The sequence below is a fragment of the Catharus ustulatus genome, chromosome 6 (assembly GCF_009819885.2).
Source record: "Catharus ustulatus isolate bCatUst1 chromosome 6, bCatUst1.pri.v2, whole genome shotgun sequence".
NCBI lineage: Eukaryota > Metazoa > Chordata > Aves > Passeriformes > Turdidae > Catharus > Catharus ustulatus.
Window position 1 is genome coordinate 7,278,777 of NC_046226.1, and position 17,517 is coordinate 7,296,293.

Consider the following 17,517-nt stretch of genomic DNA (forward strand, 5'->3'; position numbering starts at 1 on the left):
GACTGTAGTTTTCTGAACTATCCACTGAGAAATACAGGACCAAATTAATGCATTAGAACTGCTTGTCTTCTAGGGAATAATCAACAATGAGATCAGTTCTAGTTGGAGACAACTGGAAAACATCTCATCTGCCTTAGAAAATCTTGTGGCTGAAGTGCAGCAGACTGCTCTCTCTGAGGCAAGAAACAAGCTACAAGGGGAGTGGAAAGAACTTCAGGATATTATGAGTACCAGGTATAAAATAACACTGTATGATATTAGCTAAGGAATTGTAACTAATTGTGTGTGTTGTGAAAGGGATGGTGTGTGTTGCAGAAAAGAGCTGCAAAATTTAACCTTTTCTTCATTGCAAAAAATTAAGCTGTTCTTTATTTTTCTATATTCATATATGTGGGGAAGGTAGTGTGAACCTTCCCAAGAAGGACAGAGGCAGATCTTTGTTAGATAACTGTGTAATATTTCAATGTGTTGCTGTTATTTCCTTTCATCTTTTAGTTAAATTTAGTGATTCACATTGCTTTTCTCCCTAATCAGAGAAAAACTCATCTGACCTCAGGAGGGGGAGGATTAGATCTGTTAGACAGTTACATTATTTTTGTGGCTTTTTGTGCTTTAAAATATCGAGTGTCTTTTCTTGCTTGCTTTCCCAGTTCATGTTTTGTTACCTTTCTTGCAGAGTGAACTCTTTAAGGACTGTTGTGGAAATTGTTCAGCCAATAGAAAATCAATGCATCTTTCTTTGTGAATTATTAAATGAGTGGCTGAAGAAAAAGTACATCCATCAGTTCAGTCTGATGGACAGTGACCTTGCTGCTAGTGAACTGGAGGTAAGGGAAGATGCAGAGACCACACCCTAGCAAGGATAGGTTTGAATATCTAGGAAGTGGAGAACTTCATGGGATTTTCACTCAGGAGGTTGGGGATGCTGATAAGACTTCCCAAACCTTCTAAAAACTGTAACAACATTTTAGACCCTATGTTTTAAACATTATTGGTCCTGTAGAGCCAGCCAGGGACCCTCAGTAGGTTCTGCTGTAAAAGCCATTGTTGTGAACATTTCATTTTAGGTTGGGATCTCCTTTTGATGCAGATTTGTGGTGTTCCCAGCTGGCCTTGTATCACTTTGTGGAGTCATGCATGTTAATTTATGAGCTCAGCCAAGCTCCCTTGCTTACATCTGTGCAGTGTCTGAGCACAGCTCAGGGTGGGTTTGGAGGCTCAGTGTGGGTGCAGTAATTGTTCACCTGCTCTCAGTATCTGATGCCCAGGCCCTGGTCCATTGGGCAGGGTTAATTCTGTTCTATTCTTGGCTTGCCCTCTGGGCTGAGCTCACTGACAGCTACACAGAACTGAAAGTTTGCATTTGCTTCCCTTGGCTCTCCAGTGAAGTGGGGTTTAGGTCTCTCAAGCTCTAGAGCAGAGAGCATGTGGACTCTGCCAGTTTTGGTTGTAAGGATGCAGAATTTTTCCCAACTCTCTGCACAGCTGGGCTTTCACAGCCTGACATGCTGCTCTTTGAGGGCTGTAACCAGAGAGCCTGCAGGCTGCACCAGGAGATTTTTAAATGCATGGAAGTCTGTTCCAAAAGTATAGCATAAAGAACTGGAAAGATGGCAGAGTAATAAATATCTCTGTGCCTGCCTGTGCTCTGACTGATGTCCTGCTGTGAGAACCTGCTGCTTTCAGTCCCAGAGCTATCATCATCTCTCTCTCCTTCTTGTTTGATTGTTGGAAGGAGTCTTGAGCTTTCTGTAGTGCTGATCAAATTCCCTGTGTGTGGAATACCATTTGATTTGATTATTTTGTTTTTTCCTTCCCTCCACTGCCATCCAGAATAGGTTTTCTATCTTAACCACCCTTTTTAGGATACTTTTTTACTGCTGTTATAAATTGGTTTTCAGTCATAGGTTTAACTTGAATGCAGGATATTTTTTCTTTCACTTGCTAACACTTTTGGTCATTCTCTAAATTTCAGGCACTGCAGAAATCTGTATTAGAACAGATTGAAGCATGCAAGCAATTAGAGGAAGATCTAGACAGTTCACCAAGGGATGGATGTAATCCAATAGACCTGCAAGCTGCAAGCAAAATTATGGTTTACTATCAAAACCTGCTTGAAGAAATGGGCCATAAATTGCAGATCCGTGGGACAGTCCTTAAAGATGTGGAAGCTTTTATGGCCTCCCTGAGGAAGATCCAGTCTTCCATCAAATGTCTCCCAGATCCCCCAGATCAACCTGAAATACAGGGAAAAGCTTTGAGAGAGGCTGCACAAGAAGTTTCTCGTCTGGCAGAAGAGGCTAAATGTTTGGATGAACGCCTGAAGACTGTTAATATCTGTTTGGAAGATGCTGAATGTGGGAGAAAGTCTTGCTGTAAAAACCTTGTTCTGACTTTATCTAAAGAGCTAAATGCAATTTATGATCCCTCAAGTGAGCAGGTGCTTACAGAAGAAAAAGACTTATACAAGACATTTTCCAGAAAAAGCAGTGAACTCCTTAAAAACATTCAGGATCTCCGTGACAGAATTAACAAAATAGGCCTGAAGGATCCAACAATTCCAGCTATTCAAAAAAGGTGAATTATTTTTTTAAAGCTTTTTTGATTTCATAATTTCAGTGGAGTCAGCCTGGGTCCCTTCTGCAGGAGAGCACTGATAATCTGTGGAACACTGACAGAGGCTGAGTTTGTTTTATTTGTTCCATCACAACCTAGAAAAGGAAGCCTTCTCCATTATTTTTTTTTCTTTCAAACTCCTGTATATATGTGTGTTTGAAGCAGCACTGAGGAAGAAAAAATAGGAGTTTGGTTATTGTCATCTTAATTTTCAGTAACAAAACAGTCAAATAGGGAGATGGGTCCCCTTGCTGGGCACTGATGCACCTGATCTGAAATTCTGCAGTGTAAGATGGACAGACTGCACTTACCTTTTAATAGAGATTAATTTCACTGTGTTCAGACAGACCCAACTGCCCTTCAGAATTTGGATTTTCCCACAGTGCTGAGGTCAGCACAACTCATTTGTGTCAGATTACACAAATTGAAGATCAAATTAGACTTTTTATGATATCATTTAATATCATTTGTGGAGCTCAGGATGAATTTCTAGGGAACTTAATAATTACATTGTGAACCAAATCAAAGGCTTACTTTAATATAAGGCTGTATTTCATTTTTTTCTAACAAAGGATAAAATCATTAACAGAATTGGAAAAGGAATTGGATCGTGCTGCTGCTGAAATGAAACCTATGCAAGAAATTGCTAATAAGCTCCCACAGATCGATGAGGAGAAAGCAGAGGAAGCAAATGAGCAGTGCAGAGTTACAGAGAGGTTATGGGAGGATACAAAGCTCTTGCTTGCTGAATGGTAAGGAGGAAAATTGCATTCTAAAGTAGTGTTGTTCAAATAGGAAGTTTGCTTGTGAAATCAAACAGAAAAAAAGCCCCAGACCATAGCTTAAAGGTACAATAGAGACATAAACTATCATTAAACCAAGAATTGCACATGCAAATTTGCATCCAAAGCTCATGAATTTTGCATATTTTTAAAACATCACAGTCCCATCATTTAGCAGGTATGCAGTGATGTGTTGGACTTAATTGGCATCCAGAAGAAAAGCCTGGCTGCTGCTGGGAATGCTGCATCTTCTATATTTGCTGTGAATTTCCTGCCAGCACACTGAAGAATAAAAAACAAACTGAAACAAATGGAAAAGGACAGCTGGGAAAACAGTCTCTTATGCAGCAAAATAAAGGGAGCTTGGTTTGATAATTCTGTGAGAGTGGGGACTGGGCAAGGTAATGGTTGATTGCTCAGGGCATCTGTGCTTCAAATATGGTTTTTGGAGATGCCCAGAGGCTTTGCCTGGACTGGCACAGCTCTGGTTAAATCTCATGGCTGGCACAGGTGGGAGTAACCTGTTTTCATACCCCACTGAACGAGGCGCTGTCCACCACGTGCTGTATTTCAGTTTACTGGTGACTGAACTCACCTTTCTGGTGGAGGGGATCATAGGAACACAACTGCTCATCACAGTTCAGTGTGGATCAGAGACATATGATGGTGAAGGGCATTTCTGATTCCAAAAACTGTCAGGATGTCACACAGGTATCACACATTATGGCAGGATTTAAGACTGGTACAGTTCATCACTCCTTTTCTCTCGTCCAAACTTTGTTGTCAAATTCCCCCTGTGTGTGAATATAGGAGAAGGAAGCACACAGGAGATTGAGGCTGCAGGTTTATGCTTAGGCTATAAATAATACATCTCTTTTTAATAGCCAGGAGCAGTGTGCAAGGGTTCTGGAGCTCCTGAAGCAGTATCAAAGCTGCAAAACAAGTCTGACCAGCATCATCCAGAAACAGGAGATTGTGCTTTCCCAGCAAACTTCTTACATGGGGAAGGATAATCTGAGCAGACTAATAGCAAAGGTGAGTAACAAGAACTTAGTGGAAAGGAAAGAAAAGCCTTTCCTGGGAGCATTCAGATGCAGCTCAGCCTTTAGGGCAGATGTTAAGGCCTTGCTTTCACTTTGGCTTCCAAAATACATTTAGGGACTCTGTATTTTTGTTTTAAGTAGATTTCAGTCTGTTTTTTCATAGTGAAACAAAATCTTGTTATGGAGAGGGATTAAAAAAACAAAACAAAACTCCATGGAAGAGCTAAGATCTAGTATGAAGATGAGATTAGGTCCTGTCCTTTTGTTCCAAGCTGTCTCTGACAGCAGTTAAACATCTGCAGTAGCTGTTACATTATTTGATGAGCTACTCATACTGAATGAGCAGGCACTGCTGGACACCCCTTCATTTACTTTAAAGTTTTCCACCTATTCTGTCAGAAATGTGACAGCTTCTTGACTAAATGAATACAGCTACTGGGTATTGTTGTCCATGGTTAACAGTTTAGTGAACAGCAGCATGTCCATCATGACCATTTTACTGCACGTTTCCCATATCCTGGGTTATGTAACTGGTTGTTCAGATCCTATTTTTAGGCTTTCTGATGAGGCATCACCCATAGCACTCAGGAGTGTTTGCTCTCAGGCAGTGCCTGTGCTGGTTAAATTTAAGAAGGAATGTTAGTGGTGTCTTCCTCAGGCAGTGGGATGGTGTCTGCTTGTGCCAACCCTTTCAGCTGGGGTGAGATCTCTTCTTGGTCCCACCAGTGAGACTTGGGGCACCTTGTGTCACCTGGGCTCCTGCTGCAAGGGGGACATTGCATATCCCAGCCTCTGCTTGTATGGAGACCTCTCTTTGTGACCAGCCCTCCCTCCTCACCCTGAGCTGTGCAATTCCCACCTCCAGAGCTGTGGTCTGACATTGCAGTGGCACAGTACAGGCATGTCCTAGAGTGCTGATGATTTGTTATACAGAATTCTACAGAATAACAGCAGGGAGTTCTGGTTTGTGAGAGCAGCTCTGCCATCCCTCCCCTGAGCTCACATCCAGCAGGGTCGCTGTGGGAAGATGAAATTTCTCAGGATGTCTGTGGGAAATAAGGAGAGAGCTGTTAACATCAAAGTGCCTGGCACTAGAGGTCAGTGTTTCTTTTCCAGGAAGCTTCCATGTTGTTTGTAAACACCGACATTCCAATTAAACACAAAGAAGCAGCTCGGTGTTTAAATAGAAAGTAGGAGAAAGAGACGTTTCAGTTTCTGGCAGTGGAAAATTTGACAGTGTCTGTGTTTGAGTAGGGTTTCAGCTTTTTTTTGTAAATAGTTCAAAACCTGAGGATCAGAATGCAGGTTGTATTTTAGAGCTCTAATAGTATCTCAGATGATTATCCCACTGTGCATTGTTTATCTCTGTGATCTGTGTGTGGATGTACAGTCCCCTTGGATCTGGCACTTAGGACTTTAAAAGCAAACTGTGGTTTTGACTGTCTTAGAAATAAATTATCCATATTCCCACTCAGCTGTTCTGCAGCCAATAGCAGAATGATATGATTTCTAACAGGGAAATATTCCTGTCAGCATGGCTGGGATGTAACAACACAGGGTGCTTTCCTGGGTCAGACTGTATAAAATGTAATGCTGTTGTTTCTCTAAGCAAAACAACCCAGCAAAACAGTTAAAAATATTTTGCTGAATAAACAATTGTAAGCAAATATGCTCACAAATACCTATGTGGTCTTTTTCACAGATTGAAGAGGCAAAAGAGGAATTTAATGATCACGCTGAAGATGTAGACAAAATAAATCAGATCTGCAAAAACCTGCAGTTCCAGCTGAATAAAATGAGAAGCTTTGAGGAGCCTCCGTTTGAGAATGAGGCTAACATTATTGTGGACAGATGGCTGGATGTATGTAAAAAGTAAATTATCAGGGTGGTCTTATCTGTTATGCATTATAGTAATTGATTCTGACGCGGGTGTAATATTTTGAATAAATTAAGTGCAATATGGCAGAGATTCTTAAGAGATAAATCCAAATGTTTACCAGAGCAAAGCTTGCAGGGTGTCTATGGATGTAACATTTCTGATCTCTCAGGTAGTTTATATTGTCAGTACTCCTTGGCAGTAAATAATTCTGGAAAATGCAGAGAGGCAATATTTGTGCTCCCATAACAACTTGTACGGATTTTAGACTTTGGAGACAATCTGGAAAATTGCAGGGCTGGTGCTTTTGGTGAGAAATGTTCGCCGCTGTCGATGTAAGCAGTGCATCAATACCGAGATTAAATGGTATTTACTGGGAGTAGATAAACATTAATGAGCAAGGCTCCTTCCTAAACCTGCCTTAAAACTGGCAAGCTGCTGTTGTGATTGGTATGTTTGGTGACATGTGTGGCAGGGATTTAAGTATCTTCTCCATGACCAGTTTACTGTGAAGACACGAGATTTTTTTTTTCCCCTTTGCCGCTCTTGTTTTTGTGGGTGGTTTCGTCTTGCTCCTATTTTATCGTGCTGCTTTTGCTTTTATATAACTCAGTATATTTTTTTTTAAATCAGTGTGTGTTTTCTGTCTGTCAATCTAATGGCAGATCAATGAAAAGACTGAAAACTACTGTGATAATTTGGGAAGAGCTCTGGCTTTGTGGGACAAGCTCCTGAGTTTATCTGGCACAATCGACGCTTGGGCAAATGCAGAGCTCAAGAACGCAGAAGGCCGTGGCCTGACTGAGGAGGACCTCACTCAGTTGAAGGTAATTTAAATGGAAATATTTTACCTTTCCTTTATACTATAGTGATATGGCTATAAAAAATGCACATTGCACAGAAATACCAGCAGAGGAGGTTGTAAATTCGCAATTGTATCTGCCTGGGTGGTTTCTCTAAGGATGTTGCCTTTATTTGGGGATACAGGTCTTGGAAGCTAATGCACAGATAGTGTGTATGTGTAAATGGTTTTCAGTCTATGCAGCACTGTAAAAGCTGTGTGGTGCTGTACAAACATGGAGCAAAGAGAAGGCCTGTGGGGCTGTAGCCTGGAGTACAGCAGTGCACAGAGAAGAAAGAAAAGTGTGTGTATAAGCTAATGATTATTTTTCCAGCTAGGAGTGACCTGTCAGTGAAGATGGTGGAGCCTCTGGGAGAGCTGGGCAAGGCACAGCTTGGGGAGAGGTTTCAGAGGTGGTTTATTTTCCCCTGGCCCCAGTGTGTTTCTCAGTGTAACTTTTTGCAGCCTCAACAGAGAGTGGCTGCTGAGCATCTCCAGGGGCTGCCCATGGGCAGGAGCAGCAGAGCCTGGGCTGCCTGTGCCCCTTTGGCACAGGTTATAACATTAATTCTCAGTGTCAGGCTGCAGCTGGGTGTAAAAACACGTGCACAAGGTCTGTGCCATTGAAACCTTCATACATAGGGGTGAATATTTTAATTTCTAACTTTAGGGCCACAATGGACCAGCTGTGCTGTTTTGTTGTGATCATAACCAATGTCTACTGAGCAAAAATAATTTTCTGCTTGGGAGTGATTGAGACATAAATACACCGCATATCCTCTTGTTTGAAAATTTGCAGGTAGCTTTTCCTCAGTGTTTACAAGCTGCAAATGGCCTGGTTTTTATTATGGTTGTTTGCAGCTTCCTCCTACTGTTAGCACTGCTCATTTGTTTTAATTTGCAGAGCAGTAAAAAGCCAAGGTGCTCTTTGTGTATGGATCTTCACTAGGAAACAGTGGCATATCCACTGTGCAGCAGTGGGTATTTTGTCACATCATTGCTGTCTCTACCATCGTACTGTCAGAATTTTCCTGGAGTAGTTTAGGTCCCTGGAGGCTCCAGTAAAAATGTACCAGGTGGAAAATGCACCTTTAGGGCCAGGTCTGCTCAAGTCTGACATGATGTGACAGTGCCCCTGGCGTGACTCTGCTCCTCCTTAGGAAGGGCTGTGCTGGAGGTGGCTACACCAAGGTGATTCTGCTGCTTCCTCCTGAGAGAGAGCCCTCAAAGGAGGAGGGAGAAGAGGGAAAGGGACACAGAAACCATGTTCCTATGAGCAACTATTAAAAGTGGAATAGAAAGAGGGAAAACTGAGCCCAGCGCATTTGAATTTTTGTAAAACGATTCCAAGTGCAGAGGGCATCAGGTTCATTTATCACTTGATTATTTCTCTTTTTGTTGATTCTGAAATGCCTCTGCATTTATGTTAATTCCAAAAAAGACCTCCAACTGTTGCAATGTGTATCATGTTACACAGGGTTGAAACCCAGGTCCTTTGTGAGCAGAGCACTGGTGCATGTGTTTTCAGGGAGCTTGTCAGAAAAAAACAGAGCAGTGAATTATTGGACTGTGTATTTAAGGATAATTTCAGTATAAATAATGTGAGAGAAGTTCTGCTTTCCCCTGTAGCTTGTATGCAAATGCAAACTCTTTTAAGGGCTGCAGCACATGAATGAGTTTTGATGATTGCTTGTAGAAGGACTACAAAAGGAAGATTTTGTCCTCGGGGAGCCTGGAATATTGATTTGGGAATATGAGACAATGTCATTATCCTGTTCATAAGTTGAAGCTGGCATTTTACCTTCACACTACTGACTTGCTCCAAAAAGCATTCAAATGAGTGGAGATCTTTTCATATGTAAATGATTTACATTTAAAAGGTGCTTACAGCAGTGTGTTGTATTTTATCACTTCCATACCAAAGCACTTGCCACCCAGATGCCAATTCTTGACTTAGTGACACCTGAGAATATCCCTTAAGCAGCAAGACATAAATGTGAAATTAAAATTATTTTCCTGCAAATTTACTTTAAACTAAATAATTAAGATTCTTAAATATATGCTAGATTTGCATTATCAGCTGGTTTGCCTGAGAAACAGGGTGTTTCTGACTCAAATACAAAAAATGCTTAATTGCTAAACTGAAAATCAGGAAATGAACCAATTGTGACACCTCTATATGCCAAAATGCATAATCAAAATATTTTAATATAATTTTCTAACATAAACATAGAGATTTAATTTGGAGGGAAGCATAGTTACCAATGTGTTTTTCCCACCTTTAGGCATGCTTACGAGTCCAAGAGCAGAAACTCCAAAAATTCGACAACACGGTGGCTGAGATAGAAGAACTTCTGAATAGTAATGAACCTCCATTGGAGCTACAGGTACAGAGAAGCTTTTACAGCTGGTACACTAATACTCCTTACTATAGCCCTGCTTCTAGTATTGCCTTTGCCACAACCAGTTACTGGTTTTATTTATATCTGCTCAAGGAGAGTTGGAGGTATTTGTTGCCAGTGGGCAGCAGTATTTCATTTGTTGTATCTCTCTCAGGCTGTTAGAGGCTGTTAGACCCAAACCTGTCATTTTAAACACAAAGGTCTTTCTCACTTCTGTGCCTTTTTGGGCCTGCCCAAAGAGGCTGATATCAGTGATATCTGGTGTTCGGCTGTTGGTCAGCAATAATAGACCTCATCACCTCTTTGAGGATCCCAGGAGCTCAGCTTTACTGACTGTCAATTTTAAACTCTACCTTTGCCTGGACATGGCTTAGTGTAGCTTGGTAATGTGGGGTTTCTTGCACAGTGATGTTTACTGTGGTGTTTTCCTTGGGGAAACAAGGAAATTTTCTTTCTGTGTCAGCTTCACACAACCAAGAATAAATCCCTTTTCCAGACCCTGTTGTCTTTGCTTGCTCCTGTAGCAGCTCTGTAATCACCCTCTCACAGTGTCTGTCAGGTGCACCTTGAGCTTGACCCTGTGTAGCTATTTCTGTGTTTATCCTCAGCAGGCAGTGAACTAGGAGGAGTTTCACTGGGTAAAGTGATCTAAGGAGCTTAGGGAAGGACTCAGCAACCTTGTGCTGTGCATGCTGTGCTCCTGCAGACACCTTGAGTCCCTGGGCTGGTGTTCACCCTGTGATCCCACCCAGCTGCTGCCTATGCAAGTCAAGGATGGGGTTCAGGACCTGTTGCTCCTTAGTGAAGAGTCTTGAGCCAGAGCTCCCAGCCTCTCTGCTGGCCTTTTTTTGGGCCATTGTGGGGTATTTCCCCCAGTGGAATCACTGCAGGGGGGTGTGTGACAGAGAGAGCCTTTATCCAACTCAGAGTAGGCACTGGAGAGATTGACAGATGAAATAAAACAGCACCAGTAAAAATGCTAATAAAGATGAACTCGGATCACTCCTCCTCAGAACAGCAGAACTTAAATGTTTTTCAATTTCTGGAGTGGGAGGGAAACAAATCAAAACAAACTGTATTTGAAATGTCTGGGCTTCAGATCACTTGATTTCTTTTTATGTCTATCACAGATTTTTGTAATGTTCTGGGAGATCACTCCAGTATAATTGATGTATGTTCATTTCCAATTTTAAGGTCATCAGATCATCTGTTGTGCAAAAAATGGAGCTAATAAAAGAGCTCTTGTCAGCCAAGCGAGGGACCAGTGAACTCACCGTGAACACAGCAGAGCTGAAAGGAGACCTTGATCTGGCCAAGACACAGATTGGAATGACTGAATCCCTTCTCAAAGCTTTATCTCCTTCAGACACCTTAGAAATCTTTACCAAACTAGAGGTAGCATGCCACAGATTGTGTGTATTTTATGCATTTGTTCATAATTTCTTTCTTGGTCAAGTGTTCATAAGTGTTCATCCTGTGTAAATTGTAGACTGCTGGAAAAATTCAAGTGAAGAACCTGTCTTGAATATATTCCAGAAACATGGAAGAAAAGCCTCTTTTTACTGGAATTATCAGATATATTTAACCCTTGCAACTGTTGGAAGTGTTTAATCCTAGACACAACAGCAATACTGCCCAGGATATGTTCAAGCAGTAGTGTGTGTTTGAATTGTCTGTTTTCCAAGGCTGGGTAATATACAGAGGATGTCTTTGTGCCACCAGAGCCTGACTGCAAGGGGAGCTCCCAGTAGACAATTTCAGCCAAATATTTGCTGAAATTCGAGCTTGGAGGCTTAGGCTGGCAAGATTTAAACCTCCTGTGGAACAGTGAGTGAATTATGTGCATTGTGGGTGTCAGACCTCTAGTGTTTGGGGCACTGACATCACAGACACTAGGAGGAAAGGTAGTTTTTAATTAATTCTCTAGCTCCCTCTAAATTACCTTTTGGCCCACAGGGGTCTTGACACACAGAATAAGGAATTTAGGGGATGGAATAATGCCTATGGCAGCTGAGGAATTATAGTTTGTAAGTATTCTATGCTATAGAACATATAATGGCTCTGTTCACATACCTGTTCTGTGGGGTTATGTATGCACACAGGTGTATACACACTGCTCAAGGAGAGTTTAGTGCTTATACCTGCTTACTGCTGGCCTTGTTAATGCCAACATAATTTAACAAATTATTTTGACAGGCTAAACCCTTTTGCAAAACTCTAGTAAAGCAACTCTGTACAGTGAATTTCTGCTTGGCCTTCAAAACTTACTTTTAAAAACTTCTGCTTTGTTATATTTTTTTTTTTAACCTTAGGAGATACACCAGAAAATTCTGCAACAAGAACACCTTGTGGCATTACTCCAGGAGGAGACAGATTGTCCTGATGTGGCTGACTTAAATAAGCAGCTTAAATGTGTGACTGATTTATTTAATAGCAAGAAACATGTGCTTCAAGATCACTTTATGGGTGTTTTGGATCGTAAGTGAACACATTTCAGTTATTTACCTTTACAGGTTTGCATTGACCACCACAGTGACTTAAAGGTTATGCAATTAATTGGTTGGGTGTCTGAAACTGCTTTGATATGCCAAACTGCCTCAGGATAAAAGAATTTCAGAAAAATGGGGTTTGATCCCAGCCAACCCCTCAGTCTGAATCAAAGTATTTGGTTTCTTGTTTTTGCATTTAAAAAATTAGATCAAAGAAGTGTGAGGCATAATTCAGGAAAAAATGTCAGAGTATTTAATTTAAAAACACAGGAATCCAATGTTTTAATTTTTCCAGTTATTTTTTATTTAATATTAGTTACAAGAATAGGTAGTGGTATTATTCTTTGCTTTAAGCAGGCACAGGATTAAGCAGGTGGGAAATTTGGCCCAAAGATAGTCTCATGTCTTCAAATGTTTTTTAAGTAGTATTAATCTGTGTGGAAATGAGAAGTTTCCACTAAGCTATTCCAGGTCTTGTTTACCCAAACTGCTGTGTACAACAGACTTGTCTGTTTTGGGAGCAGTTGTGTTGATTGTCAGCTAATGTTAGCTGAGTAAAATAAGAGCTGCAGCGTTTTCAGTCACATGTTCTGTAGTAAAAGCAACCTTTGACAGTAGCACTGATAAATGTAATTGTAAATTGTCTGAAATCTTCATGTTAAACAGGATTTTCTTTTACAGAATGCAATTAATGAAAAAATTTGAATGTACCCTTTTTTTCAGGTCACTGCAAGAATTTTAATGACTGGTTCAGCAGCACTCAGCTGTCTCTGAAGGACTGCTTTGAGCCCTCAGAAACAAAAACCACACTGGAAGAAAGACTAGAGAGGCTAAAGGTAAAGTATTAAAATATTGTAATTCCTAAAGCTGATGGTTCTTTTTTACACAGAAGTGTTGCTCTTTTTACCCATGAGACTATTCTTGGGACTAAATTTAACTGCAGTGGTTTTAGAACTGGAGGCTGAAAGAACATGTCATATAACTTAAAGCATTAGGAAAATAAGTGCAATAAAAATAAAACTTAATTAAAATGAAGTGTCACTGTTCAGGTTCAGGCAGCTTGGGCAAGTGAGAGTCAGGACAGTGGCTAATAAAAGTCAGTGGACCTTGGCTAAGTACTTCAGTGTGCAAAGTCAAATGTGGAGAGAGTAGCATGAAATTGTGACCCCAATGGTCTCAAATGTGAAAAAATATGTATTTAATTTGTTGTAGCAAGATTTTCCCTCCAAATCAGACAGAGTGAACAGAAAACAGATGGAAAAACCAAAACATCTGCAAGAAGCAATGACAGCTAAGCAGCAGAAGGAGATAGAGTGATGTCAGTGCTAGATTTGGATGCTGCTTGCCTGTTTCTCTGTGTACCAGTACTGTAGAGAAGAGAAAACAAATCATCAATTCCACTTTCTCCATATTTTACAAACAGCAACTCTTCCATTTACATGTGCAATAGTCAGCAAACTGTGAATTAACATAAATTCTTTTTCAGGAACTGAAATTGCTGGAAGAAAATACTGGTGGAGATAAAAGGAGCTGAAAAGCACTTGTAACATAAATATCTCTCACACTACAGCAAATTTGACAAATGGATCTTGTGCTTGTGTTCTTTTTCAGCACTTCCTAACATCTGAAGGCAGAGATAGAGACATCCAAGAGGTGAAAGCTTTGTTGAATAAAGTGAAGCCTTACTTGCCCAAAGCAAGCATTAACCACCTCAACAGTCGTGTGAGAGATCAAGAGGCAGAACTGCAAAGGTTGATCTCCAAATGTCAGAAAAGGGAAAAGGAGCTTGGTGCCTCTCTCCAGCAGCTCAGTAGGTAGGGAACTCATCTGGTGTCTGACATTTTAATTACAAGTGCTATCAAATGATTCATTACTAAACAACCACAGGGAATGGCAAGCAATCCTTCTTTTTACAAAATATGGTGTTGTAATCAAATGTTTTGTTGTTTGTTCAATGTGGGTTGTTTTTTCAATTTCATAGCAGACCTGTATGGAAACTTCAGAGCCATGAACAGAGAGAGTTAAAATTAGGCTTATGTTTAAAATTTTGCTTGATCAGACACTGTGGTTTTTTATTTTTTTCAGCAAAACACTGCTGCCAGTAGGTTTTAGCCATGTGGTGCCTCTTATTTTGACCTTAGTCTCTATTTATACCTCCTTTAGCCTTGAAGAAAGCATCATGGCCTTGGAAGAATGGCTCTCTGCTCAGGAGAAGAAAGTAAAAGAGATCAGTAAAGATGCTACAGAACTTGAAGATGTCTATAAAACACTATTAATGCAGAGGTATTGGGTTTTTTGGTCTCTTTCTAAGAACTGTCTTTTAAACAAGATTGTTCCATGTTGTTACAACAAATAGATGTTGGTTAATTTTTTTTTTTTTTCAGGAAACCATTTGACTCCCTGGCTCAGCTATCAAATTCCTTGAGGGAGGCTGGGCTGACAGAATATGAAACCCTTTCAGAAGCCAGTAATCTTCTTAGTAGGTACCATGCACTGATAACACGTGCCAGTGAAATGGCAGGGAGCACTGACAGACTTCCAGGGGAAGGACAGAATTTTGAAGACCTTGCCCAGGATGTTTCTTGCTGGATCAAAAAGCTTGAGGAGGCTCTTAGTAAAATGAGTTCACAAGGAAGTGAGTTGCCATCAGACAAAAGGATTAATCAGATAAAGGTATTGTGTTCAATATATTCCTTTTTCACCTTCCACCACAAGCTAATGCTTGATGAGTCAGAACCTCCTGATGGATACTGTCACTGCTCATGGTAGTTTTGTCATTTGAGCATTTTTTTGGTATTTATCAGCATAATATGGGTCTTCTTCATAAAAAATAATTAATGAATCAGCTTAACTGTTGCAGACTTGGAAAATGAGATCATCTATCTGTTTATGTGTCAGCTATGTGATATGTCAGAAGACTTCTGTTGTCTTGAAGAGCAGTGTGAAAAGTATGAAGAAAATAATGGTAATACCTTTTATTTTGTAACCAAAAATAACTGTATATGCACTGCTTCTGTTCATTGTTTAATACAGGAAATCACAAGTCTCAGAGATGAAGGCGAGGTCAAGATGCAGAGCATGGTGGCTCTAGGAGAAACTCTATTGAGAAATGAGAAAAATAAGAAGCCAGAGGTTCAACAGACTATCTCTGAGCTCCAGAAAAAGTGGGAAAATCTCTGTCAGCTGGCTATTGAATATAGCAGGTAATGTGTAATCTGCCAAGAGGCAGTGGAGATCACTTACTGCTATATTGACTTTTTTCTCTTCCTGCATCTTCCATTAATTTTCTGTTCTTTGGGAGCAGAATGATATCCACAACAAATAGTTGTAATTCTGCATAGTTGTGGAAGGGCAGGTCCCAGTTTGGCCTGAATGGTCAGGTGGGGAATAGCCAGAGATGCTTTCTGGTGTGGCCATGAATAGCCAGAGAACCTTCTGCTTCCTCCTGTTGTTATTGAGCTCTCAGTAAAAACAGCACAAGAGGTGCTCGGGAAGAGCCTTGGCTGTGCTGGATCCAGCACAGCAGAATGCAAAGCATCCTCTTCACATTGTTAAAGACAAAGTGGAGTGCTCTGCATGTCTGAAGAGATGCTCAGGACCTTGCAGCATCAGGCTGGTGAACAGCAGATGCACCACAGGAACAACAGCAGTGGGAAGCTGGAACAGGGAACTTGATGCAAGAGCACTTCATGTATGTGAGGTTGTGCTTTTTTTATTTGCCAAAAAATATTAATCTTGAGGGGCAGAGCCCAAAACAATGAAGCTTTGCTTCTGTCCTTGATTATCCTGCTGTACTTTACAGAATTATGTCCAGACTATTTATCTGGATTTGTTTGTGTGGGATCATATTTTCAAATGTTGGCATTTAAGTCCCATCTGGAAGGTATCTGAGCACCATCACTAAATGTGAACATACAAATGTTACTTCTGTCTCATTGCATACTGCCTGTGGACAAATGCAACCTGTTCACCTGCTGCAGATCAGCATGCATGCTTATAAAGCACACAAAGAGAAATCCAATGTAAAGGTCAGAAAGTAATCACTGGATTTTGCTAACATACCCCATATTGTAAATGCTGGTTTTGTTGTCTGTATCTCTAAAACACTCCCCCACCCAAATAAATGATGTGTGTCTTCTACAGAACATTTCCTTTCAGGAGGCTGTCATGGGAAGTCAAGAGAAGCAGATTCATAACCATATTGTAGTTTTTTGAAGAGAATTTCTGCTGCAGTGAAAAGCAGAAGAATACAGACCATGAGCATCACATCTCAGATGCTAGAAACTGTGGGTTTGTAGGTTAAGGTTTAAGAGGGTTAGTAATTTGTCCTGCATTTAAGTCCTGTTCATCTACAATGACTTCAGTGTTTTTAATCATCTAGAAAATTCCACTCTGATCAGTAATTTAAAATCTAGAGAAAAAAGTATTCAGTACACTCAGGTTTATTTTAATGGTTGACTTGTTCATGCTCTGACATTTTCTAGGTAATCAATACATTTGGGATTTTTTTTTTTACACTATTAAGCACAGTATTTTTTTTCTTAGCTCTCAAGAACAACTTCAGTGCAACAGGGAGCAATATGAGCAAAGCAAAGAAGATCTGAAACAGGCTCTAATGGAACTGGAGAAACAGCAACAAGAGATTTTTGCCCTTCAGCCTGGTTTGGAGGAGAGGCAAGCTCAGCTGGCAAACTATGCTGACCTCCTGCAGAAAACAGAAGCCTTGACTTCCCAGTTTAGCAAATTGAAAAGCCAGAAAGAGCATCTACAGGGACACACTGCTGATCCCTGCTTCACAGAGGCAGAATGGTCAGAATTGAAGCACCAGCATGAAAATCTGCTCAGCCAGCTCCAGGTTAGGATCTCTCTCCTTTCCTGTTGGGTGCAGTTTCCACTGTTGTGGTGTCATTCGGGTGGGAAGGTTATGGGTAAAGCTGGGAGTGGAGGAAGTTCCTCTGAAAAAGGGCAGGGAAATATCTACCTCTCTGAAAGATAAATTCTGAAACAAATGAGACCAAAGTAAATGTGAAGAGCATTTTGTACCTGCATAAACAGATTTGGATAGCTATAAAATGAGGCATTTGCTGTTACATTCTTCAAGCCATGGTAGGTTTTCTTCCTTTTGGAAGGATGAATTTGGGAAACATCTGAAAGATTCTTTTCCAGGATCTTGCTTCTCAGTTTCACCCAATGTAGTGCAGAATGCTTTGTACCCTGTGTGGCATTCTGTCTCTAATGTTTCATCCATTTTAAGAGAAAAACATACTTTTTACAAGTACATTTCCATGAAATGCCAACCCTTCTGCTTCCTGCTATTCATTAAAATTTTGTTCATAATGGAGTCCATGATGTACTGGAAAGAGAGCAAGATGGTTTTGTGTTTAACTGTGGTTAGCCAGGTATTTTATGGGAAACAAGCAAGTTTGTTGTGCTGGTGAGGTCCTGGGAAATCTGTAACAGTCTGTGGA

General features: G+C 40.6%; 1 protein-coding gene across 1 annotated transcript in view; it reads left to right on the forward strand.

The window, feature by feature from the left end:
* Positions 1-17,517, forward strand: part of SYNE2 (spectrin repeat containing nuclear envelope protein 2) — a 171,882-nt gene that overhangs the window by 49,499 nt on the left and 104,866 nt on the right. The window contains exons 27-42 of the mRNA XM_033062212.1: positions 74-234; positions 677-827; positions 1,976-2,577; positions 3,189-3,368; positions 4,283-4,433; positions 6,144-6,302; positions 6,983-7,144; positions 9,444-9,545; positions 10,755-10,955; positions 11,873-12,038; positions 12,773-12,885; positions 13,661-13,863; positions 14,213-14,332; positions 14,434-14,722; positions 15,083-15,252; positions 16,595-16,904. Coding sequence (XP_032918103.1) covers positions 74-234; positions 677-827; positions 1,976-2,577; positions 3,189-3,368; positions 4,283-4,433; positions 6,144-6,302; positions 6,983-7,144; positions 9,444-9,545; positions 10,755-10,955; positions 11,873-12,038; positions 12,773-12,885; positions 13,661-13,863; positions 14,213-14,332; positions 14,434-14,722; positions 15,083-15,252; positions 16,595-16,904 — 3,240 coding nt within the window. The remainder of the gene's footprint in view (positions 1-73; positions 235-676; positions 828-1,975; positions 2,578-3,188; positions 3,369-4,282; positions 4,434-6,143; positions 6,303-6,982; positions 7,145-9,443; positions 9,546-10,754; positions 10,956-11,872; positions 12,039-12,772; positions 12,886-13,660; positions 13,864-14,212; positions 14,333-14,433; positions 14,723-15,082; positions 15,253-16,594; positions 16,905-17,517) is intronic.